The sequence below is a fragment of the Epargyreus clarus genome, unplaced genomic scaffold, assembly GCF_041222505.1.
Source record: "Epargyreus clarus isolate Ecla_fem2 unplaced genomic scaffold, WU_Ecla_fem_2.2 ptg000012l, whole genome shotgun sequence".
NCBI lineage: Eukaryota > Metazoa > Arthropoda > Insecta > Lepidoptera > Hesperiidae > Epargyreus > Epargyreus clarus.
This window is the reverse complement of record NW_027332220.1, coordinates 2,218,222-2,243,589: the sequence shown is the minus strand read 5'-3', so window position 1 is coordinate 2,243,589 and position 25,368 is coordinate 2,218,222. Positions and strand designations below refer to the sequence as shown.

Sequence of the window (25,368 nt, the reverse complement as noted above, 5' to 3'; positions counted from 1 at the left end):
TATGTCTCCCTCACCACAATCTTCAAACCAGAACATAGCAGCGCTACACTGCTGCTATAAGGGAGAAATGTGTGTGACAGTGGTAGTCAGAACAACAGACCTGTATCTAAAATACAGATCTGTGGTCAGAACCATATATCAATCATCTAATACATACTAATTTGCGTACGTCCCTAAAATCATCAGTTGCCTAATATGAACAATTTTAATTTAATACTTTGTTTTCTTTATACGTGTACTGTTAGGTTATTGTGTAAATGCAGAGGACATTTCTACATATTATCCTGTCTATGGTAGAACACGGTTAAATGCAAAACATATGTCCAAATTTGGGAATACATAACTGAAGCATAATCCTTAAGGCATACCTATACTATTATTTACATTAAAACGATCTTACGTATAGGAAATTTTAGAAATTGAGTATACAGACAGACAGCTGTCGAAAAAACTTTAAGAAATATGTTTTCTGGCAAAAATTGTACAGAAGACATACTCTCAAAATCAGGTTGCCTGAATATGATATCTGATATAAGCCAAAAATAATAATATATTGGACAATAGAGCGGACATTGACAAAATTTTCGCAAAAAACTTTCACCCGCTTCAATTCTGACTTGACTGACTGACACTGGGTCCTTAATAAATAGTCTCGGAGAAAAAAGGTCCTACTGTTTTAATAGTATACATTTCTCGCCTACACAAAGGTGGTGGATGGAACCCCTAACCTTCCCCTCCCCTTGTTTAAACACGCCCTTATGAAGCTGACAGCCATGAGCGACAATGACATCACAACTGACATGACATTAGTTAAACTGCATGCTCATTTGAATTGAAGTAGCAATTTCATAAAAAACAAGCCCACACCCGTTATTACTTCTAACATAAAAACAAGGGCATAAGCCTCGACAAAAATTATCCAACCTAATCGGGGTCATTGTCTCGTTGGGGTAAACATAATACAGTAAGTGACGTGAGGGAGATTAGTAAAAAATGATTTGACACAGAAACTCGGGTCACGAACAGCGTTGAGCGTATTAAAATTTGACTAATATTTAGTTGTACTCTTACTCGTGGAGTTCGAAATGAATTTGTGCTGAAAACATTTCCTATTTCTACCTTTTTATTAAAATGTTCACAAGATACATTTAGACACTTTGTGAACATTAAAAAATGTCCGTGGAACGTCTCACAGAGGGCCTATTTCTACCGTTAGACAGCAGACAAAAGTGCTGTATTTTGGTGTTAAGGTAGATGCAGTTACACCAGGGGTAACTAAGTCTTCATCATTGGCGTATATAGCAGGAAGGGGATTTGGCGTCCAGACCTGTTAGCATAGACAAAAAAATAAAAACAATAGGACGACCTATTTTTCCTTGACTTTTAAAGACTATTTATTGTTGGTGACCTTTTTTGGCGGACGAAACCACAAATAAAAAGAGAATAACCAAAATAAAAGACGAGCATATATCACGAAGTAAGCAAATAAGTAAGGTAACAGTAGATATGAAGCAATCAACCTGAAGACATCAACGAAATTACACATGACGCTGATTACGAAGAAAAGAACATGGAGCATAGAGCAAAGTCAATAAAAATATTAACCAACGTTCACAAACATTCCACCAGAATACTTATCTCATCACGCTAAACAAATGCCATAAAATCATTAAGAGACTCACAAAACGCCAGGCAATTGGAACAATGACTTTCAATAGCGTCTCTCATAGAGACAATTGACGTTATGAGCTCTATGCGCTTACATAACCTGGTTGTACGATCGACGGCGAGGAAATACAAGAGGGGCTCATTGGAGGAACTGATAAAAAATAATTAAACTCTTTGACAAGGGCGGAACTAATTCCCATCTTCGAAGGATTTAATGTTTGTGCCCCTTTGAGACTTTTCCAGAAATTAAACTTTTCTAGACAGAAGGGACTAACAGAATTATCATATTCAAAGAATTTCGAAATTTTAAAGACCTCTTTTCGTGCGCAAACGCATTGTAATATAGATCACATAGTTCATTTTTTTATGTGAGTCGGCAAAATGCACTCCCCTGTCACACATCAGATCAGTAAACAATACCATGTAGAACATGGGTTTTACCTGAAGCCGGTCACAGATGAGTGATGAAAATTGTCGTTCATATGTCACATCGACTTTCTATTTCATATCTTAAATAATTTTAGGGAGAGCATCACAAACCATTGCCCATCCTAATGGCTAGTCAGCATTTCCGCTTCATACATGTAACACTAAACAATTTAGCTTCACAGCCCTTATCACTGCGTCACCGCTGACACATGGCATACCTACGTAATGCCAAGAAATGCATAATGCTAGCCTATCGGTCAACAGATAAAGAATTTCTCGCTACCTCGCTGAGTCGGCAGTGATGGCAGGGCTTTACTGGAATGTAGGAACTTATACCGGTCCAATCGGATGACGCCAAAGTTGGTAAACAAGTATATGACCAATTTAGTGATGACATTTAAGGTCTATTTTTTTATTGCTCTTTAAAATACCGTAGGGATTCTGATGTTTTTGTTGAAGGAGATCGGTGATGTTGGAAAGATTCTTCGCTGTATATTTACAGTATTGCCTCAGTTAAAATTAATATAAGAGTCATGGGACTTTTTAATTATTTGTCTGTCGGTCGGTTTGTGTAGGATATAGTAACTCGCACGCACTTAACCGCGCTATTGTGTGCCACTATGAAGAGTGTGTATTAGGTGTGGTGTGCAGGTGGATTGCGTGCTCGTCCGCTACTCCATATTATAAAAAAAAACTCATCTTTGTTACCAGGACGTAGAGGAGCGGTTTAGGTTAGGTTTAAGTTACTTTATTAAGGCTTATTAAGTTGAGGTTATGGAATTCCAAACAAAACCTCTACCTTTGTGCATCATACGTTCTGGATCTCGATCGTATGAGTGTTTTCATGAATTATTAATAAAAAACTCCTCACGCACCCATTGTGCGACATTGTTCGGAAGGTCATCGATTGTATGCTGTATTGTTACATTTGTCACTGAAGGCTTTGTTTAAAATACCGCTCCTTTGAAATATAAAGCTCTATTCACATCTACAGACATTGGGTACATGACTTTCTGAATATAAAGTAATAAACGGTAGTAGCAGACAATAGAAGTAGCAGACGAGCATGCAGTGCACCTGATGGTAAGTGGCTATTGCCGCCCGTGGACATCTGAAATCAACTCCAGATAGCATTAGATATTCCTACCTGAGGTCGGCCACAGATGCGCCGCTACCCCTGAGGACCAAGTATGTCTCCCTTACCACACCCTTCAAACCAGAACACAGCAGCATTTAACGCTGCTCTAACGAAACGAAAACGACCTCTAGGGAAGCGAAACAAAACCACCCATTGTCCGTGCAAATGAAATTAACGGAATACCGACACAAGGGCGATAGCGTTGGATGGGCGAACAATGAATTAACTTTTCTACGAATAGTATACCATCGGGCGTTTCCAGAAATCCATGTTATGGTGGTATGATATTGGAATTTTAATTAAATTGAACGCTTTCTACACTCACAGCCCCACACTAGGATTCCCTTATCTATGGATGCTATGGACACACAAAGACAAATACGGAAACACCCAGACCCAGAAACAGAAATCTAAATTCATCATTTAGAAATCTGTCTGGCCAGGGATCGAACCCGGGACCTTCTGCACGTCAGAACGGCATGGTGACCGCTCCACACCGAGGCTCGTCAAAACGAAATTACAAGAATTTGGTATATTACTTGAATATATGAGAATAGTTTAGCAACAGTTCCAGAAATCCATATTTTGAAATTGGATTTAAAAGAAATTGTAACAATTTGGCATAACGGAATGTATGAATGATAATCAAGATGGGTACTCTTAATAAGTTTTTTCCCATTGCTGGGCACAGGTCAGCTTCCGAATAAGAATGGTCCCAAGCCGATGTACGTACAAATAGAATTTCCTATAAATCACATAGCTTCAGCAGTGCCAGTACAATAAAAAATAAAATAAAAAAAAATCAAACTGTAAAAGGTTTTGCCGCCTTCTCAATTACATATATATGATACCTTGTAGTCGATGTCTTTACTCTGTACTGTCACTACTCACTACCTATAATAAAGGACCTGTGCCAATAATCGCTTAAAGCCTATGAATTGCAATACCTACTATGTAGTATATACTACAACCACACTACAACAATGAAATTTAATACACGATTTATGAACTTTATGCTAAGATTTTCAATATCTTCACAATACTCAAGATCAATCGTTTGTCAAGCAGTGATAGCCTAGTGGTTAAGAAACGCGGCCTCTCGATCGAGGGGTCCGAGGTTCAAATCCCAGGCACGCACCTCTGATTTTCAAATGTATGTGCGTATTAGAAATTAATTATCACTTGCTTAAACGGTGAAGGAAAACATCGTGAGGAAACCTGCATACCTGAGAGATTTATAAAAAAAAATCTTAAAGGTATGTGAAGTCTACCAATACGCACTTGGCCAGCGCGGTGGACTATGGCCTAATCCTTCTTATTCTGAGAGGAGACCCGTGCCCAGCAGTGGGACAGTAATGGGTTGATGATGATGATGATGATGAATCGTTTGTCAGCTAATCTTCACTACTCCGCGTAACCAAGTAGCTGTTGGCGTTCACTCAAATAGAAACAGTCAATAGATGAGTCAGTTCACTTCACACCATTCCAGCGATGTTTGAGCTTTGTAAAACCGTGGCTCGATTACGGAACCAACGTCACACATACTTTTCATACTAAGTAGCAGATGAACATGCACTCCACGTGATGGTGGCTACTGCCGCCCATGGACTTCTGTGATCAATCCCAGATAAGATTAGTTCAACCTGTTGACCACAGATGCGTTGCTACCCAAAAGGATTAAGTAAGACGGTCTCGGATAACTATGTATCCCTTGCTACAGCCTTCTAGTGTTAAGCGGTTAATAGGCAGCAATAGGGGTTGATAGTTCCTCCGGAGTCGAGCCACAAAGGGTTCTACCATCTTTAAAATTCTGTCTAACAACGGCAGCGCTGCTCAGGCAGCGCTTTTCTTTCAACTTAATTAAAGTTATCATGTTTCCTTATTGTTCCTCTGGTGGGCACGTTTCTCCTCCTGGTTAAATACGAAATGGTAGTCTTTACACACGTTTGAAAACTATCTTAAAAATGCGTTCTTGGGCATCGAACCGGGGACCTCCGATTGCGAGACCGAGTTTCTAGCCACTACGCTAATACAGCTAATAAACCATGACTGACTATGTGTGACACTGCTAAGAAACTCCCTAACAACAATTACGCCCACAAAAACTTTAACCACCTTTTTTTTTTGTTTACGAGGGGGAAACCTTCAAAAGGTACCCGACGACGTGGAAGCGACGCCGGGTTATGTGGGATTTCTACCACACTAAAACCCCCCCGGCCATCCTCGGCGCTTGGTGGAGAACTCCGGGATCTCCGATGGAACACAACCGGAGTCCTCTGACCGCGATGCCCCAATCGGGCTCTTCCCTGAGGGAGCAGTTTACGCTCCTCCCACACACCTAGTGTTTACAACGGTATGCGCCACACACACCGTCGTCCTTCCCGGGGTTACTTGCTGTACGGTTCGAGCTCCCACTCTTGCCGCCCGTAACCCCAGAATCCCCCTTTTAGTCGCCTCTTACGACAGGCAGGGGATACCGTAGCCCTATTCTGGTCCCGGAACTACAGGGACAAACAACAATTACACCCACAAAAACTTTAACCACCTTATATCTAAAATTCCTCAGACTAAATATAGATAGCATACCTAACCTTTGTCATTTGATACCAGTGACAATATTGGGCTAAAACGTTGTCATTACATTCCATTATACGCAATCGATACGCGTGGGCTGCGATGCCGGCGTGGGGTTTGATTCCGTACAGCTTGTCTACGTCATCATTAATCTGTGGTGACATGCGAGGGTACTCTAATCTATGTTAGTAACCGAAATTGAAGCGTTTTTTGTCATTTATAAATAACTTATGCCTACGAAGCCTGTAATCAAGGTAGTTGAAACACGAATACCATTTCGATGATTTCGAGGATCGAACCTCAGGTACCTCTGATTTTTCATTTTTGTGCGTATTACAATTTTTATTCGAAAAATTTATAGTCAATTGATTGATTGATTGATTGACTTAAACATCTTTATGTATAAGCTATTAAATTTTAGTAGCTTAAACTACATAATCTACAAGCAGCGAATAACTGATTAGTCGCGCTAACTTCTACTTAAGCGCTAAAGCTACTGTGGCGACTTCCTTCTACTCGTCAAGAGATGGCGCTACACGTTTCTGAATCACGCTATCGAAGTTTTCTCGACATCTTTATCAAAATCGACATCGATTATTCAAAATGATATACTTACTAGAAATTAATTATGACTTGCAACAACGGTATAAGTAAACATGGTAAGAAAAGCTCCACACCTCCAAATTGTTAAAAAAATCTCAAAGGTGTGTAAAGTCTACCAATCCGCAGCTGGTCAGCACGTAGGACTATGACCTAAACGTAACCAATCACTCTGAGCAAAGACCCATGCCCAGCAGAGGGACACTAATAGGTTTACGGGGTAGTTCTAAATAATTATTAAATTTAACTAATCCTTTAGGGCGCGTTTTTGGCAGACGTACGTATAAATTGACAGACGGACGGACGAATAGTCGGCCACAGGGTTGTTGCTGATGCAGGTTTTTACTAGATTTTTTCAGATTAATATCAGCTGATGCTGATGCTGATGCTGATATTTAAAAATACTAAATAAAAATGTATTTTATACTGAGGTATTTGTACGTGCCTTACGAGAATAGACTTTTTTAACCAACTTCACAAAATGAGGCGGTTTCTCAATTCTACCGTATATATGTCTTTTTTATGTTTGTTCGCGATAACTTCGTCGTTTATGAACCGAACTGGATGATTTTTATTTTGTTGGAAAAAAATATATTTCCAAAGTAGTTCCATTATAAGAAAATAAGGGTCTGATGATGGCAGACCAGAGAAATCGAGGGGAACTTTCAAAAATCGTAAGGGCGACTAGTGCATTTGTAAGATTTTTAGTATGTCATCACTAAAAAAGGTGAAAAAAAATTAATTAAAAAATACAATCGACTTCCATGTCACTACAAAGCAAAAATCAACTGAAACAAATTTTGGCTTAGCTCATATCTCCGAAGCCGGCGGTCATATTGAACCCGCTGTTTACGCCGTTATCCAACTAAATGTATTTAGCACCGACTTCAGAACCAAACCAACATCTACTTCAGCTACCCTCCACTCTGCAGTGACACAGAAGTCGGCATTTATTTGTTATTTTTTTTTACAAAAACTACACTGTGTCGTATCTTTGTTCAATAACGAAATATTTGGTCATATTGCACTTTTCACTGGATGTGGCATTATGAATTTTATACATAATTCTGTTATTGATTGATTGAACTATGATCCAAAGTTATTGATGTCTGACCAAATTACGTTGTCAATACAATCGAATGATTGTTTGATGACAACTTGTGTTTATAAACTTCTGTGATTGGCTAAAACTCCACGTGATTTAAGCTCGGTCCCGCCTTCAATGAACACGTTACAATTTCAATATCAGCATTAAATATCAGCATCTTTTGTTGCGGATGCGGATGCTGATGCTGATATTTAAAAGAAAGCTGATAATCAGCGGATGCTGATGCTGATGCTGATATTCGCAACAACCCTAGTCGGCCAGTCGAAATTTTCTCTGTATTAGTGAGTTTATGTATACTGGTGTACCAGTATTTAAAGTAAATAAATAAAATGAATAACTAATGTACTACGAACTATTAACTTACCACATATCCTCGTGAGTAGTGCATTACTAAAGAAGTACATTATAATCGACATTAATAAAGCAAACCCTACTTGAAAGAACATCAAAAAATCTGGTCCACGTTAACCATAGACCAAGCAAACAAATAGACTCTTACAAATATATAAAACTTCATTGTTTTACCTTAAACATGTTTTAGAAAGAGTGTAAGAAAGTATTAGCAATTGAGGTTAGTGACACAGGTTGGACTCATCCTATCCGGAGTAGATTACGTATGTCCTTAGAGCAAAAGCGTTTTATAGACAAATAAGGACAAAAAAAAACTTAACTTCTTCGCCATTTTGGAACCTACTCTTCCATAACAAAGCTGGACCTACGTCTGTGCCTTGAACGATAGATAGCTACATAGTTATTTCTTGATTTAAAAATATAAATAAAACCACAAACTTTTTGATAATTGGCTTAAACAAGCGTTCAACATAACGAAACCAATAAAAAGTAGGCAGCTGCAGCTTTAGTATTTTTACTTTACCCCAGAAAACATAAGTTTTTCATTAGGCGTCCATTTGGTCACTGGGTCTACGGTTTCAACTGACCTAGCTGCCCTAACAAATAGGTCACATATGTTCGATACATAGGTCGACGTAACGCTAGCCTTAATTTGATGCAAATTTTCTACAAAATATCATAATAATACCATGAATTTAAATACTTAAGGGTCCGTTCACACAGACCGGATCGAAGAGGAGAGCAGATTTTTATCGCGTTGGAAACAGAGTTTTGAGTACCTAATTGTATTAAAGTTTATTTTTGCATGTGCACTTCTTTTGTCACTAAGAATGCTTGAACGCGCTTCGTGTGAAATAATAAGAGGAGCCGACCGGCTCTGACTGCGTGCTCATTCTCGCTCGCGCGGCCGATCGGCTCCGATTGCGAGTTCGTCCGCTTTCAGATCTTTACCAGCCGGTCTATGTGGAATAGTTGGCGGCTCCGCTCCGGTCACTTCCAAACGTATAGCATCCGGTTTGTGTGAAAAGAAAAATGCGGACCGATGCCGGTCTGTGTGAACGGACCCTTACTGTCAGTTACCACAACAGATGTGACCTTTCTCGTAGATTCGTGCAAGTGTGTATTAGCATGCATATGTAAGATGTGCAACATTTACCTCATCCTTGCTCAAATAGAACTGAAAAGAAAGGAAGCACAGTTAAGGTTTAACAAGCTCACAGACAGATTACAATCACCCCGAATATACGGTCGTACAACCAAGGGTACGTTGGCCTGACTCCAATCACAGACAAATAATCACATGTTTTGATTCAAAAACCGAAACTTGACAATTGGTACAAACTAAAATTTGACAAATTTCGATCTTTGGAGGCCTATAAATGGATAGATTGATACTTTTTCTTGAATAACGGGCGTTACACTATGAATTTAGTCAATCCATAAACGAAATTGTTGCCGAAGACCAAACGAAACTTAGTTGTACAACAGCATGTTCAGGTTTCAAACGATCATGTCATTAATTATTAATACAACAATCAAATGCATCTAGAATTGCCAAATTAATTTAAATAATCATTTTTAATTGATATTATATTATAATACTAGCCATTAGCGGCTTAGTTTCAAGTTTAGAAACAGGGTGTCCTAAAATTTTAACGCACTTTGGCAAATCTAAATGTATTTTTATAGTCATACGAAACAATCTTATATAATTTTTGATTCCAAAAAATATATGCAATAACATCGAGTTATCAAATAAGAAAGTAACAATTGGCATCCAGTTATTTTATTATATAAGATCGTTTCAAATTAACGATGTTATTTTAGGATACATCTAGCAAAACCTCATCAAGTCACACTGAAAATAGGCCTTGTTATTTAAATGCAATGTCTATATTTTTGTCGTGTCCATTTCCCCTGTCATGCAACAAAATGTAACAAAATTCATTACACTTAAGAAGACACTAAAATTATTATCCCAAATGGACACCAAATTTCAGCTTCAAGGTGTATTACTATGCATAATGGTTTGTAGAAATTCTCTAACCATATCATAGATTAGTAAAGATTACTCACTCCTAACAAGAAAATGTACCCAGTATTGACAATTGAAATAGTTGCGTAAAAAATTTTGCCACGTCTCCGTGCTTAAATGTCCCTAAAATATTTGAAATAATTATTTATTTATTTATTATGTAAATAACGCAGTATTAATCATTTATTCGTAAATTTTCTCTAAAAATGTTTTTATTTGTCATAAATTCAAAAAAAGAACTTACTAATAAGCCGTTTGTGGCTTCATTCAATTTCAAGACGACGAAGTATCTTTACTAATCTATGAACCATATATTATGTTAATATGGATCCCCATTACTTCCTATACTAATTAGTAATTGCAATTATACAACAAGGTCGATAAAACACATCTAAGGGTTTATGTAACTAAAATGAACGTAAAAGGGTTTTCCTATATTATTCTTATCATTATAAATCGTATTATTAAGAATGCCTGTATAGGTTATTTTATAAGCTTTTTAATTAGGCGATCGCTATTTTTGATATCCTGTTAAAATAATTGTATTGTAAATTATTTGTATTTATCCAGTTAGTGAATTAATATGGCATACTACGCACACACACACATAAATACAACACCCATGCACAAACAATAGTATTACTACAATCATATACGTATTTAGTCATTTAATTAAGGTACTTTTAAGCTGTTAATTAAATATAAAATATTGCATTATTTCTCTTGTACAACACCCTGTTCAAACTAATTTTAATTTGGTTATTGGACTTAGTAAGGAAGTGTTGTTGAGCAGAGATTAAAATCACTCTATTGCACAATGTCAAGATTTTCAAATAAAAATTTTGATCTCGTTTCACACTAATACTATCTCGAATTGTATGAAGATGGACATACATACATACGGTTGATAAACATAATGTAATGTATATTATGTATACGGACGTTTTCGAGCGCAGATTTGAAATTCATTATTTGATATGTTGCTATAAATAAATATAAAACGCGGGAAACCGCCATCACAAAATACCAATGACAACACTTCCGGCCGACGAGCGACGTGCACATTTCGCGCCATTACATTTTAATGTCTAATCATATTTTTTTTTTCTAAATTTATTTAAAGAGATCTAGACATATGATGTCATAGGTATTTGAATGTACGATCTTCATGCTCCTGTCGTCGTTTGTAGCTAGAATTGCCAATTATTTATTTATTTACTGCATAGTTGATATAATTCTAGCACCAATAATTTGAATTGTTTAACGCGATAGGTCTAGATTTCTAGAACCATGGAAATTTGTAAAGAAACTGGCCATATAATGTAGATGAACACTATATGAACACTATAGAGTAAAAATAAGTTGTAATGAGCTAAATAAATTATTATACTGTTTTTATATTCAGTATTTGTTGTTACAGCGGCCACCGTTATACATACTCTGTAAAAATTTCAAGTGTCTATCTTTTACGGTTCAAAAGATAGAGCCCTGTGACAGGCTCACAGACAACAGAGGTTTAATAGTAGTAATATAGTTCCGTTTTTACCCTATGGGTACGGAACCCTAAAAATATCCCTTGTTACAAAGTCAAAGACATCGTACAAGATTCTGTAATCGACGTCGAACTCGCGTGCTCCCTCCATTTATGATTTATCATAAAAGACAATAACCTTAGATAATCCCAGGGTGACGTCGCCTATTTCAAGTGCCTTATCTTTTCAAAGCCTCAAAATGAGTACAGATAACTGAGAATATATTCAAAGAAGCATTTTTATTCCGGTATTAACAAACGTGCATATAGGCTTAGAATTTGGCTTTTATTAAATTGCAGACAAACTTTGAAATAAATAATAGGGTTATTTATATACTCTAAAAATTTCAAATAACGTTTTATTAAGAAGGTTTTAATATTTATTTTTTGTTCTGAGGTTTTCATAGGAATAAGAAATGCTAAGCATTTCGCAAGTTTTGAAACTACACCATTTAAGTTAGTATAATGCATGTATTAGATTATAATTTGATTATAACTTATCACAGACTTAAGTGGCGGAATAAATTAGATTTAATAACATTACAAATTAACCGTATACGGATGTTATAATTATTATAAAAGCAAAACTGATTTGTGACGAATTATGATCGTACATGTCTCCTAGTCAGTTACATTTTTACGTAACAAATTCATTATTAAACAAAATATATTCATGACATTTTTCCTGTGTTATTTATAAAGTATATTGGGTAAACCCCAATATATAGAATTGTATATATTTTAGTAAATTATATTATAGTAAAATAATTGCACTATAATATATTATTGTAGGAAAGGGATATAATATTCGAAAGGCACTATATTTTCTTCGGTAATTCAGAATCCCGTCATCATATTATATATAGTGTCGTCACTCATCATATATGTGTATCGTAAGTAGTGACGTCAGCTATCCTCGTCTATATTATAGTAAATTGGCAATGTTTTTAGTAGGTAAGAATTACCTACTTATTATGTTCAAGAAAAAAACGTGCCACCCCTATATGGTGGTGGTATACCTATACTACAAAGTCACGCGTCACCGCACGTAGTAAGAAAACGAAGATTGCCGTTAAGTATGAAGAACGCTACATGCTCGCCCCACATGGTCACTTGTGTGTAAACACGTGAAGCGAATAGCCGATATTGAATAGCAGTATCAGTACTTGAATGACAAAAACTAACAAAATTAAGTAGGTCGATAATATTAATTGGTATATCGATATTAAATACATACTAAGTTATTTAATCAATTGGACCATAATCTATACTAATATTATAAAGAAGGAAACTTTGTTTGTTTGTTTGATTGTAATGAAATGAATAGGCTCAAAAACTCCTGGACCGATTTTAAAAATTCTTTCACCATTTGAAAGCTACATTATCCACGAGTAACATAGGCTATATTTTATATTTGATAAATTGATTTTGAGGCGGTACAAAGTTTGCCGGGTCAGCTAGTCATAAATGAATATGTCGACCATAATAAAATTATAATATTCGTAAATTAGATTAAACTTCATACGAGACTTAAATATATACGTAATATATTCCGGTAAACATCGTGGGAATTTTAGTTATAAAAGAGGAAAATCACGCAGACGCGTGTTTGTAACCATATAATTATTAGGAATTCGCAAGCACTCCACATATAATGCCGCGTCCAGACGCTTGCCAAACCATCACAAATATAAACGTGTGGTAAATATTTGACTTGATTTGTGTAGGTTTGTAAGATTCCCTTATTCCAACGTTTGTAGAAATTTAGATGTTGCGGTAAATGCCAAGCGTGAGGACGCGGCATAACGAATATCATTATTATGACTATAATTAATTAGTAGATATGAATACCTGTTTATGTTTAATTTTTGGCTGTGCCTGGTACGCTGCTTCTAACTTGGGGTTGTTCGGCGCTTTCTTTGGTCTCGTGTTCTTAATACCTAATGACTTTCCGAATGGCGCGAACCAGTATCTGAAACAAATTTGATTTACGTTATTACGTGATGACCATAAGTATTTTATAAAATTATTATAGTGATTGACGCAATTTCGTGACAATGCCGCATCCACAAGTTTCTATATCTACCCTGTAAGTGGTAAAGGGAGTTTAGGAATGTAGCAATTACGCCTTTTAGAAAGACGAGAAAAGACCAAAAAAAAAAACAAATACCTAATGTTTTTAATTTTTATTCTTTACCGACAAATTTAAATTATTAATTCAGGACGCCACTGTTTTCGGCCAATTTTGGCTGCTAATTAATTAATATATATGTAGTAAATTACATTAAGCGTTTTAATAGTGCCAACAAAAAATATGTGCGTAATATTCTTAAGGACACCTTTCCTGTCACGCGTGTTTACACACTCACGCGCATTTCACTCTCGCACATGAATGAAATGCGCGTGAGTGTGAGAAAGCACTGCAGTCTTCGCAACCCATGTGTGTGTGTATGAAACGATAGGAAGCAAGTTGCATGCGTGCGGACCGCGTATTTCAAACACGCGTGTAAGGAAAAACTGTAATTGTATTATAAGGAAGCTATGTAAATAATAATCGTAAAATTTTATTATTACATATACTTTATGTCGCTTACAAGGAAACTTGAGTACCATATACTATCATATATGTTAACAATAGAATATATATTTAATTGAATTGTTCAATTAAAATATCATAGTAGAACCTGCTATAATGAGCCTGGAATCACCGACTAGGCGACTACAGCAGTAAAATTTAAAATGATTAATCTCTAATGAGCTGTTAATAATGTTATTGATAGTAATATTTGAATAACCCCTGATTTAGGGGGGCACCAGAACAATCTGGTATATGCAAGATCATCCAGCTACCCACTAGCTACAGTAGACCTGCTGATATAAGTGTAGCTACAATCATAGAATGAAGTTCTGGAAGAAAATTTTAATATGAGGTAAAATTTATATGTAAGTAATTAAATTCCTGGTGGTGGGATAAATAGATATAAACTTCTGATATGTTTAAAAGTTTTAGTAAAATTCTTTAGCTACCATAAACAAATGTATGTGCTTTCTAATAGATACACAATACATTAATAATATTTTAAATTATAAAATGGTATAAAGTAACCAGTAAAAGTAGTCAAAACCACATTTTAGTGAACACATCACATAACAATTTATTAAGAAGTAAAACTATGGAAGGAAACAATATCTTCTTAAGTATTTGTGTAATAGATAATTGAAATAACATACATAATATACAATAATAAAAATATGCACCAGTCATACTTCTTAAGAACAATGTGCAAAAAATATTACATACATAATTTTGTAATGATTCAATAGCAAAAACGAGTGATTAATAGATATGACTCTACTAGATAATATATATTTTATATACCTTACTATCACTTATCTAAATTGATAATAAATATCAACTATAAATACAATAGGTAATTCTTGTCTTTTAATATATTATATTTTTTTTAATATTATTTATTAATTGTTTATGTTTTTCTAACGATAACTTACATTTTAGTCCACAGGCATTTATAATCTGCTCCAGATATTATTGGAGGCAGACTAGGTGTGGCAGAAGAGACTATGGATCAACTTCAAGGTTTTGCCACCATCATATACAGTGGAAATGTAAGAATGCTACCCATACAGTTACTGATGCCAGGGGCGACTCTAGCTTGTGTAGCGCCCGTGTCCAATGAAACCCTGGAACCCCCCAGGCCTGACAGGCGCGGCGCCCCCTGAGACGGCGGCGCCCGTGTGCATTGCACACCCTGCACCATAGGTTAAGCCACCCCTGACTGCTGCCAACAGATATCTCCAAGCTACCCCAAAAATGAAAGGAATTCTAATTGAAGTTGGCCACTCATTGGTTGTTTCAATGGAATGTCTCTTATATTTACAAAACTGTTTTTGTTGTCCTTTTCCGAGTGATATTTTCTAAATTCAAATTAACGTAAATTTTACAAGATTACAATAAAATTATTAAATCTACTTATATTCACAAGTATTATTTTGAGCCATAATAGTAATTACTTAATAATACAGCAGTCATTTAGATGACAATAATCCTCGTAATTACGATTGTAATTATGTTTATCATAATAATTATGAGCATTTATTGGCGTACTCAAAAACGTATTAATATTTATTACATTTTAGTACTCTGTATCACGGCCTTGGTTTCTATCCTTACAGCCTACTTATAATTAACTTTAAAGACTTCGGATACGCATTATCAGCTATCACCGACATCTGATAACAGCTTTATGTCATGGTTCGACTGCGGCATACTGACACACATACTTAGTGCAGTATTTACTATTTAGGTTATTACTCACTTTTCCAGCATATGCCGGAAGACTATCAGCACCAGGGCCAGGGGAAGGGGGTACAGCAGGTGCCGATAGTCCGCATACACCACTGCTTTGTCAGGACCTGGCTCTATGTCTTCCCAAGTGGTGTTCGGCGGCAGCCAAACATCCTCATCCCAAAATTTATCTAACAAGGCCCGCAACATTATTAACACTACACTTATTTACACAGTCACTGAGTAACTTAACTAATATATCTATTTAAATAAATCACGCCATAAATATCAAATACACACGGAGCGATCGTAACGAAACGTCAAACGACCGACCGTTCAACGATCCGACTGAATTACGATTAAATTCCGAATTCCGATTGCACAGATTTATTTACGATTTTTTACGAGAGCTACGATTACGAGACAACGCGGTGGCAAAGGTAAACGAGCCATGATCTCGCATGTGAAATCGATTAAATATGTAAACTAAAAGTTTATAAACTAATAGGAAACGTGATCGAGCATATAAGTTCTGTAATACACGTGTATAACAATATAATTTTAGCACTATATGAAATATAGTTAAAAACGTAGAATGGGTATTTTCTCTTTATATTCTTATGAACTTATAACTTATAGCTACAAGTTAAATAAACTTTAATGCTGTGTATTATATGGTGTACTTTTATTTAAAAATAACGCAATATGAAAGTTACATTTTTTTATATTAATAGATATTAATATTTTTATAACGACCAACCAATCGCCTTAAAATCGATTTTTGTCAGCTGTGCGTTATTTTATGTCTATATAACTTTTATGAAAATATTTAGCGTATATCTGTGCAAAAGTTGCCAGTAATATAAGTTTTGCACGCTTATCAGTAATATGAAATGCGTAAATGAGGATATATTTTTTAAAACCGTGTAATTTTAATAAATTAATGAGCAAACGAAGTGAAATAATTTCGACAATACGTTTTTTTGATCAATGAATGTCTAATAGATAATTACAAATATTTTTTACGTATCAGCGCAATATTGAAATAACCTACAAAACATAGAAATTGACAGGTTAATTCAACACAAGACTCTGGCAGCACTTAACCTACAAAACATCAAAAATTGTCATTCATTCATTGTTATTGTCACATGAAATGTGGTAAAGGTGTTGTAGTATGAAGATAAATTTAAATATTTGAAGTTATACGTGTGAATTCTTTAAAGTGAAAGCTAACAAGCACGAAATGTTTCTGAGTATTATTAAGTGTAAATAAACATTGCGCACCTATTTTACGACCTTCATTCAGTAATGTTGTTCTGCCCGACTTGCGCTAACATATTAATCGTTGAAGAAGCGCCCGAGGCGGGGCTCCGGTACGCGTGCAACACGTGCCCCTATGTGTACAACATCAGGAAGAAGGTGTCTTCGCGTACATTCCCTAAATTGAAGGTATGTTTTGCATGCGAGATGTTGCATCATCCTTGTGAAATTTATGGTGCGATAAAATAAATAGAGAAATAAATTGATTAATTTGTACTTTTAGTCCGAAAATATGAAGAATTATATTACATAATTATAGCAGATACATTAGTGTTATTTTCTGTAACATATTGCCATTTCAATCTATTTTTATTTCAAGTAAAGTTGTTTTGATTATGAAGAACTTTGATTTAGATTAAAGTAAGTTTTTGGTAACCACTCCTAACGGCATATAGTTTATATTTTTGTTAAATTGATTAAAATCAAAACTAAGTTGCATTAAACATTTTGTTTTTAATTTCAGGAACTTGATTATATTATGGGCGGCGCAGCTGCCTGGGAGAACGTAGATTCGACTGATGCTGTGTGCCCTAAATGCAGCCACGGAAGAGCCTTCTTCATGCAACTGCAAACCAGATCCGCTGATGAGCCCATGACTACATTCTACCGTTGTTGCAACCATAAATGTGCACATAACTGGCGTGATTAGAACTATAGTGTGTTTAACTATCATATATTGTAAGACTATACTCTTAATTAATTGGGAAGTTTATAAGTATAGTATGAATATAGTAAAAAAACTATTTTATAGTCATTCAGTAGTTAGAAATAAATGTGCATCAGCGAAAATGAAGCTGGACAAAATGGCTCCCGTGATATCATGCAAGGAAGAACACTCACATGTAAAAGCTGCTGAGTTCTTAACAAATGGCCATGTTATAGCCGTGCCAACAGACACTATATATGGGCTAGCATGCAGTGCAAACTGCCCTAAGGCCATAAAGAAATTATACTCGATCAAAGGTAGAGATTCCGCTAAGCCGGTTGCTATTTGCGTGACAAGAATATCAGATGTACGGAAATGGGGAGTGTCGGAACATTTAAGTGATGATCTACTGCACAGTTTGCTGCCTGGACCAGTGACCGTGGTTCTAGAAAAAACCAAGCTATTGGACAATCCATTCCTAAACCCCAGCACGACCAAAATTGGTATACGGATACCGAACCATAAATTTATGAATAGTGTAACGGAAATGTTTGATATGCCTGTTGCGTTGACAAGTGCGAATTTTAGTAACGAACCTTCTACACTATCTATCAAGGAATTTGAACACCTGTTCTACCACCTTGGTGCCGTGTTTGATGGTGGAATCCTAAGCCAGCTGGAGCAGAACAGAACAGGGTCAACAGTAATAGATTTGTCTAATTGTGGTCATTATAACATCATAAGGAAAGGCATTTCATATGAACAGATAATCCATATTCTGGATAGTTATGGTTTGGCAAAATTGGATGTTACGTAATTTTACTGTTATAACTTTGTACAATTGTTATTATTTGTTCCTAGTTGGCAATTTGCAGATGCAGTCATGTTAGAGACCTACTGTTATTCAATCTTTATAGTTTTTACCCAACTACAGAGGGTAATATTTTTAAAGCATATGTATTTATTTGTCATTGAATTTGTCTAAATTGTGAGAGTAATATGACAATTTCGGCAGTAACATTATTGTTTTTATAAAAAAATCTTAGTTGAACAGTTAGTAAAAATATTTTTTTTTTGTTACAGGCCAAAGTTATTTCAAAATATAAAAAGTGTAAAAAAAATACAGCATTTTAACAGAACTATTTATTAATAATAAAAACTAATTTTATGCCATGTTTTGCATTTTTGGTAAAAATACTGTGTGTACCCAATTACAATAACTAATTATAAGTACAGTAGTTACAAAAATACAGGAGTCCTTGTTTTACTAAAAACTTTGTTTAAACATTCACAACACATGAAAAAATTAATTTCAGACATAAAAGTGGTATACACAGACATTTGAAAAGTCACTATTATCATCAATAAATAAATAAATAATTTTGCAACTATTTAAATATATTAAACACTTACTATTGATATAGTCAAGAAGACAGCAAATAAATAAGTCAGTCTAAGAATAAGGTACAGTTTAATGTTTAAAACTATGTTTCCAGTAAAATTAGGCCTCACAAGGCAAGACTAGTATACAAAGATCTAGATTGGAAATGAAACTTTCCTCACAATTTACAGGAACTTCCATGCTGATGCCAGAATTTTCAGCCACTGAAATTATTTTATTCTTTGTTTTGGCAAAGTTCTTTCTATTAGTGTTTTGAAGTCTGTTATCTAAACTTTTTATATTATTTCGAATTATCAACAAATACCATTTCCATTTTTATTCAAAGTTCATGGAGTATATTTCGAGTCATGATTATTATACGAGACAATATTATCATTGTAGCAAGCTGTGAATATCAGAAATTCTCCATAATAATTCTAATTACTTCAGAATTACATTATCTCCACACCTCAAAGTTAGATGCAAATTATAAATTTAGATAAAGACACAATTTCTCATAATTAAAAACAATACAGACATGAAGTAAATATTCTTTTAGATACTAACTACAGACCTTGAGTATTAAAGCATGGAGATGAATGGGCCGTAAGAGTAGAATACTTAAATCAAGAAAGTTGCCAGATTAAGAACAGACAGCAAGTATATGGTATGCTGGTTTTTTACATTTTTAGGGGGGGAGAGGCAATTGTTAGCCCTGTATAACTATCCCAATCAAAGCCCAATGATAGGAATATTAATTGTGCAAGTATGAATGAAAAAAAATGAAAGTATTGATTTAGACATAGTGATGATTGATGGTTTAGAATGTCTTAGGATAGGGTATACTTGGGAAGTTTCTACTTGATGTCTCTATATGTTGAAATTATAACCCTGAATAACTTTTATTGCTGTATGCCATCTTTAGTTACATTTTTTGTATTAAAGAATTAAGATAATTTGTACATTTTCACTTATTGCCCCTGTAAAATTTTAAAACAACCCTAATTGGAAGCTGGTATTATAACCTAAGAAATAAATAGCAATTGAGTCCAATCTACCTAGCTGAAGTCTCCTTCAATCTCCAACTAGGATACCATTAGCTATGCATTACTCGTGCTGACTGGCTTCCTGTGTTCCGGCACCCTGGCCTCCAGCTGCTGCCACCTGCTCGGCGGCCACACTATGCAGACCGCGCGGGCGTTGATCAAACCCAGAGACACTGGCCCGAACGTGTTGCTGTCGAGCGTGTGGCCCGTGTGGTCACCTTCCACCCAACAGTGACCTTCGGGAACCTTCACGTACGGACTTTTGTACCCTATCGTGTTCACGATATCTCCTTGAAGGCCCACAACCCGCTTGATTATCTTCTGATTCGGATCTTTCGGCGACACGAGCGATATAACGTCGCCTCGCTGTACCTTGTAATCTCTGACTGACCATCGCGACAGGAACACGTAGTCGGTGTTCGTGGACTCCGGGTTGAGCGCCGGCTGCATCGATATACCCTCCACCCTCGCCACGTAGCCCACGGTGTCGAGGAAGGTCACGCCAACAGGAATACCCACGAAAACAGACCTGCACAAGCTTCTGAGTGCCATTTACGAATCGATAATAACTCTGGTTGTAAATTTACCGGCATAGTCGTTTGGCGCCTGTGGTTGTTCCACTTTATTTTAAAAACATGTTGAATTCGGTTTTTATGCAGTAAATAATATGTACCCTAGAGATACCATTGCCCTTTTGACATATTTTATGTGTACTTTGACGTCTTTGACATTGGCTTGACTTTTCTAGTAAACATGTCACTTTGACGGTTATGCATGGTATTGCCCTATAAGTATTTAATTTTAGATAAGGTTATCAAAGAGCAAAGAATATAGTAATCTAGAAGGATATCTTAGAAAAGTAAGATTTCCTATATGGACTATATACTATACTCTTTGAGTAAGATCCAAAAATTATATAGAACTGTCGTTATTATACAATTTATATATGACGGATATTAATGGATTAGGTTTATTGTAAAATATTATTTACAGTAAATTCGATTTCTCTTTCATTTCTACTATTGCTTACCACAAATATCTATCAAATTAAGTTTAACACACGCTTAGAGCGAATATCCGACTTTGTTAATTATGTTTTTCGTAGTATATTTAAACTTCAGTTCACAATTAAATTTTCTTTGTTTATCTAATAATGGTAATACGTCGCCCTCAATAATGACCTTTATTAAAAAATATTGTGAACCTAAACTGTTTTGTGCAGTGATAAATTCACAACGCACAAAAATCAAGCACAAAATAGACGCAGTTTAGTGAACGTTAAAGAATTCTAAAGTTTGTAAATCGAACAATACGTTCAACGTGCAGTAACAAATCGTAAATATTTATAGTGCAATGCATTACCGCAACATAATATTTTAAAATGACACGCTGATCATAGACAAAACTATGCATGGATGGATCTAGGACAATTTTGTATTAAACAATGAAATATTTTTTATGTATTTTAAGAGAAAAATATATTTTGAGCATTTCGTTTTACTTATATCAATGTGTAACGTGCCTAATACCATAGATGCTAAAAATATTTGTGTTCTGTCGATTTCTGTCGTTACCTAAATTAACCTTAATTTCATAAACTTAATTTTTAATTTAATAAATATAAATGATATATTTTATAGAATGTCTCGGCTTCAGACATATATGTACTACAACGATCAAACTTTCATTAGAATATCTATGTATATAATTGTCATAAATATACTGATTTACAATTTTCTTTAGCCTTGTAAATTATTAACTTTTTCGTATATTAAAATAATTAAATAAAGACAGTTTATTCTGAAAAGAACTGAGTATCATTATCGTTAAATTAGTTATCATTAATATTAACAACATTAATAATTCAATAGTAGGCTGGCAACGGGATAGCCCTTAGCCTTGTCACGTCACTCACAATCTGCGAATGAATGACCATAGATTAGAAAATTTCAGACTCTGTCTTTACTTTATTACAAATACTCAAAAAAGTGTTGATGCTTTCTGTAGTAAATCACAATCACAACCAATCGAATCGAAAATTTCGATTTTTGTCGCGCAGGAATCACAATATAAATTAAAATTAAGACAACAAACACAGTTTCTATCAATCGGGACACGAGAAGTGATTTAGAAAGGACAGCGTACAGATGGAAGTGTTCCGTGCTCGAGAAAAACTTACAACCTGCATAATCAGCTGTCAGTGAGATAGATCATCTGTAGTAAATATAAAAGTCGACACGACCAAAACACGGCGAGCGCGGCGCGCGCGAGTCCCGCAGCCAGCCGGGGAGCTACGATGTGAGCCGGACGCTGCGCTCCACGAGCCAACCACGGGCAGAAATGGGATAATAACCTATCACGGAGCGAGGCGATCGCGATGGCCGGACTCCCGTGAGCTCGTCAGGAGCCCCTTTCGCCCGCAACGCCCGCAAACGCCGAACCATGTCCGGCGACTTCCCGTTCCCGGCGAAGACGGTGAGTCCGGTGAAGTGCAACGAGAAGCCGTGGGACCTGTGGATCAGCGAGATCGGGTACCGCTCGCCGCGGCGCGACGACGAGGCCGGCAAGCCCGAGCGCGCGCGCCGCCGCCGCGCCGGCCTCAACCGTCTGCGCTGCGACGCCATGAGCCTGCACGGCCTGCTGCCGCAGATGGACACGCTCGACGCCGCCGTGTGCCACATGTGCGGCGTCGTCGTCAAGTGCAGCGCCGCCTACCGCCACCTCCTGGAGGCGCACTCGGCCACGGAGCCGCTGCTGCCGCCGCCGCCGCCCGCGCCCGCGGTCAAGCCCAAGACGGCGCCCGGCCGCAGTCGCCCCAAGAAGGAGCCGCCGCCGCCGCCGCCCCCGCCCGAAGCGCCGCCGCCGCCGCCGCCCACGCCGCCGCGCGTGCCGCCGCCCGACCTGCAGTACCTGGACGACGGCACCGCGCACGCCGAGCTGCAGGTCAGCGTAGAAACGGGGGACTTGCCCGTAGTCAGCATCCAGGACCCCGAGGACTTGCCCCTCGGTGAGAATCTGACCGATGATATTTTTGCAATAATGAACTCGGAGGGCATCCGGAGTGCGGACGATATCACTAATGCGGCAGATTGGAAAAACATAATCCGGGACATCGACATGCAGGAGATAAATTTTCCCACGGTAGCCGACCCGATACAAAATCCGGATCCGTATGCCCCCGTGGACCCACCGATGGCCGGGTACACCTCGATCCAGGAGGCGGACCTGGCCGGCCTGCAGTTCGCCCCGGACGCCTCTCCCGCCTCGCTGCCCGCCATGGACGGCAACACCCTCAACGTGCAAGCTTTAAAACCGGCGACGCCCTCCACGAGGACGTCCAGAAAGGGCAAACCGAAGTTCAACCTCCGAGAGTACGACCCCAACAAGCACTGCGGCGTCACGACGGCCGAGAACCCGAAGCCGTGCACGCGCTCGCTGACTTGTAAGGCGCACGCACTGTCGCTGCGGCGCGGCGTGGAGGGCCGCGCCAAGCCCTTCGACACGCTGCTGGCCGAGCACCGCGCCGCGCGCGAGGCGGCGCACCAGCCGCCGCCGCCGCCGCTGCCGTCGCTGCCGCCCGTCGACCTCGGCGCGCTCAACGGGCTCGCGGACGACCAGCGCGTGGACGACATCTACGCGAGCCTGCTCGGCGACGAGGACCCCGACTCGGTGCTGCCGGACACGTCGGGCATCACGGCGCTGCTGAGCCAGCCGCCCGCCGAGGAGCCCGAGGCGGAGCCGCCCGACGGCGTGTGCTGGTACCCGGCGTGCCCGCGGCCGCTGGCGCTGTGCACGTTCAACGCGTCGCACGCGGGCGGCGCGGTGGCGCTGGGCAAGCGGTACGCGACGGTGCGCGGCAACATCAAGTCGTCGCTGGCGCGGCCGTGCAAGGCGGAGGCGGGCGCGGGCGGCGGCGGGGCGGGGCGGGCGGCGGGGCGGGCGGCGCGGCCGGAGCTGCGGCGGCTGGTGGTGACGTGCCGCGGCGGCGTGCAGGCGACGCTGAGCGAGCTGTTCGCGGGCGAGGCGCGGCTCAACGGGCACGCGGGCGGCAAGGCGCGGCTGAAGGGCAAGCGGCCGGCCGCGGTGCTGGACCTCGGCTTCTCGCTGGACCCGCTGCTCGCCGACGAGAAGTGCTGAACGGACTCGACGTGACGTGTGACGTGTAGCCACCTGATTGTATATTTATTTTTGTGTAAGGAATCGAATCGACCGGCGCTCGTTGTGAATGTTGTAGGATCGCGGGTTTCGTCGCCGACGAGGACGTCGGGGTAATGTTAAATCTCAATCTTTGTCGTCGGATATGAACTAATGTTTGTATTGTTTTGTATATTATTTATAAGAATCTTTCTGAAACGGATCGCCGCCGGAGACGCCGGCGCGGACGCGAAGTCGGCAGTAGATCGTGCAGGGAATGGTTGTATTTTTTGGAGATGACGTAACTCATTGTTGATACTGAAATGGATATTGAGAAATGGCCTAGGATTAATGTTCAATGTGATGAAAATTTCCATGTAAAAATATAAATACTATTAAAGTGTAAGTCTATCCGTAATAGAGAATCGCCTCTCGTGAAGATACCTCAGTAACTGAAACGTTTAATTCACCGATAATTTTGTTAACCGGGAGATGTTCTCACGGAAAGCTGTGAGTGCAGTCGTGTGGGTAACATATTTCAATGAGAAATATTTGGATACAGTGTGCGCTTGAGAAATGATGGCGATTGGTCCCGCCGCTCACTGAAGTTGTGCCAAGCTTCGAATTTTTAGCCTCGCAATGTTTTCGAAAACAAACTACATAATATATTACTAGCGTCGGTTAAAATTGTGAAACTGCCTTTCATTTTTAAGATAGTTGATCTGCTTTACGATTGGGCGCAAGACTGGCGAAATTAAAGAATTAATTGTTTATTATTAACCACTATCGTGTTCATTTCGCAAGCGTTATTGTTAATCAAATTTTACATTTGTTTATAATTTCTACAGTGCAGTAATGTATGTTGTAACTTATGTTTTAAGACTAAAATATATGAGATTCAGACAGCCGCTAGCTGCCTATAGAACAAAAAAATCCACACGCAATTATACATCAACAAAACTAGCTTTATCGAAATAAAAAGATTGATAACTACTATTTGCATTAAAAAGAATTTATTAAGGGTTTTCATTTTTATTTATTTACAACGCTTCGGTTCGCGATTTTTGTGTGGACCACAGAAATAAGATTAAGCAACCG

At 38.1% G+C, this 25,368-nt stretch overlaps 5 protein-coding genes across 6 annotated transcripts in view; 3 read left to right on the top strand and 2 right to left on the bottom strand.

Annotated features, from left to right (window-relative positions):
* The window catches only part of LOC140746097 (ceramide synthase 5), a 33,352-nt gene extending 17,088 nt beyond the window's left edge, over nucleotides 1-16,264 (bottom strand). Inside the window, exons 1-3 of one of the 2 annotated variants that reach the window (XM_073078099.1) lie at nucleotides 15,772-16,264; nucleotides 13,286-13,406; nucleotides 9,025-9,045 (exon numbers count right to left, since the gene is read on the bottom strand). In XM_073078099.1, the coding sequence (XP_072934200.1) occupies nucleotides 9,025-9,045; nucleotides 13,286-13,406; nucleotides 15,772-15,950 (321 nt within the window). In that variant the 5' untranslated portion in view covers nucleotides 15,951-16,264. The remainder of the gene's footprint in view (nucleotides 1-9,024; nucleotides 9,046-13,285; nucleotides 13,407-15,771) is intronic. The other variant, XM_073078100.1, reaches the window with a different exon arrangement.
* A 621-nt stretch (nucleotides 16,265-16,885) lies between these two features.
* Nucleotides 16,886-17,712, top strand: LOC140746096 (DNA-directed RNA polymerase III subunit RPC10). Its single transcript, XM_073078098.1, has 2 exons — nucleotides 16,886-17,192; nucleotides 17,527-17,712. The coding sequence occupies exons 1-2, from the start codon at nucleotides 17,052-17,054 to the stop codon at nucleotides 17,710-17,712; spliced, it is 327 nt and encodes a 108-aa protein (XP_072934199.1). The 5' UTR covers nucleotides 16,886-17,051.
* Nucleotides 17,713-17,785: 73 nt separating this feature from the next.
* On the top strand, nucleotides 17,786-20,046 carry Tcs1 (Threonyl-carbamoyl synthesis 1). The gene has a single exon (XM_073078096.1). It carries the CDS (start codon nucleotides 17,786-17,788, stop codon nucleotides 18,524-18,526), a length of 741 nt encoding a protein of 246 aa, XP_072934197.1. The 3' UTR covers nucleotides 18,527-20,046.
* On the bottom strand, nucleotides 18,838-20,888 carry LOC140746095 (mitochondrial inner membrane protease subunit 2). The gene has a single exon (XM_073078097.1). It carries the CDS (start codon nucleotides 20,686-20,688, stop codon nucleotides 20,191-20,193), a length of 498 nt encoding a protein of 165 aa, XP_072934198.1. The 5' UTR covers nucleotides 20,689-20,888; the 3' UTR covers nucleotides 18,838-20,190.
* Nucleotides 20,889-22,060: 1,172 nt separating this feature from the next.
* On the top strand, nucleotides 22,061-25,295 carry LOC140746093 (uncharacterized). The gene has a single exon (XM_073078095.1). It carries the CDS (start codon nucleotides 22,579-22,581, stop codon nucleotides 24,271-24,273), a length of 1,695 nt encoding a protein of 564 aa, XP_072934196.1. The 5' UTR covers nucleotides 22,061-22,578; the 3' UTR covers nucleotides 24,274-25,295.
* Nucleotides 25,296-25,368: the final 73 nt, after the last annotated feature.

What these genes read in the sequence shown, in the direction of transcription:
- Tcs1 (XM_073078096.1), top strand. Translation starts at nt 17,786, where the DNA reads ATGAATATAGTAAAAAAACTATTTTATAGTCATTCAGTAGTTAGAAAT.
- LOC140746095 (XM_073078097.1), bottom strand. Translation starts at nt 20,688, where the DNA reads ATGGCACTCAGAAGCTTGTGCAGGTCTGTTTTCGTGGGTATTCCTGTT.
- LOC140746096 (XM_073078098.1), top strand. Translation starts at nt 17,052, where the DNA reads ATGTTGTTCTGCCCGACTTGCGCTAACATATTAATCGTTGAAGAAGCG. An exon ending in GTACATTCCCTAAATTGAAG is followed by an intron (nt 17,193 to 17,526) that starts GTATGTTTTGCA and finishes TTTTAATTTCAG; the next exon opens with GAACTTGATTATATTATGGG.
- LOC140746093 (XM_073078095.1), top strand. Translation starts at nt 22,579, where the DNA reads ATGTCCGGCGACTTCCCGTTCCCGGCGAAGACGGTGAGTCCGGTGAAG.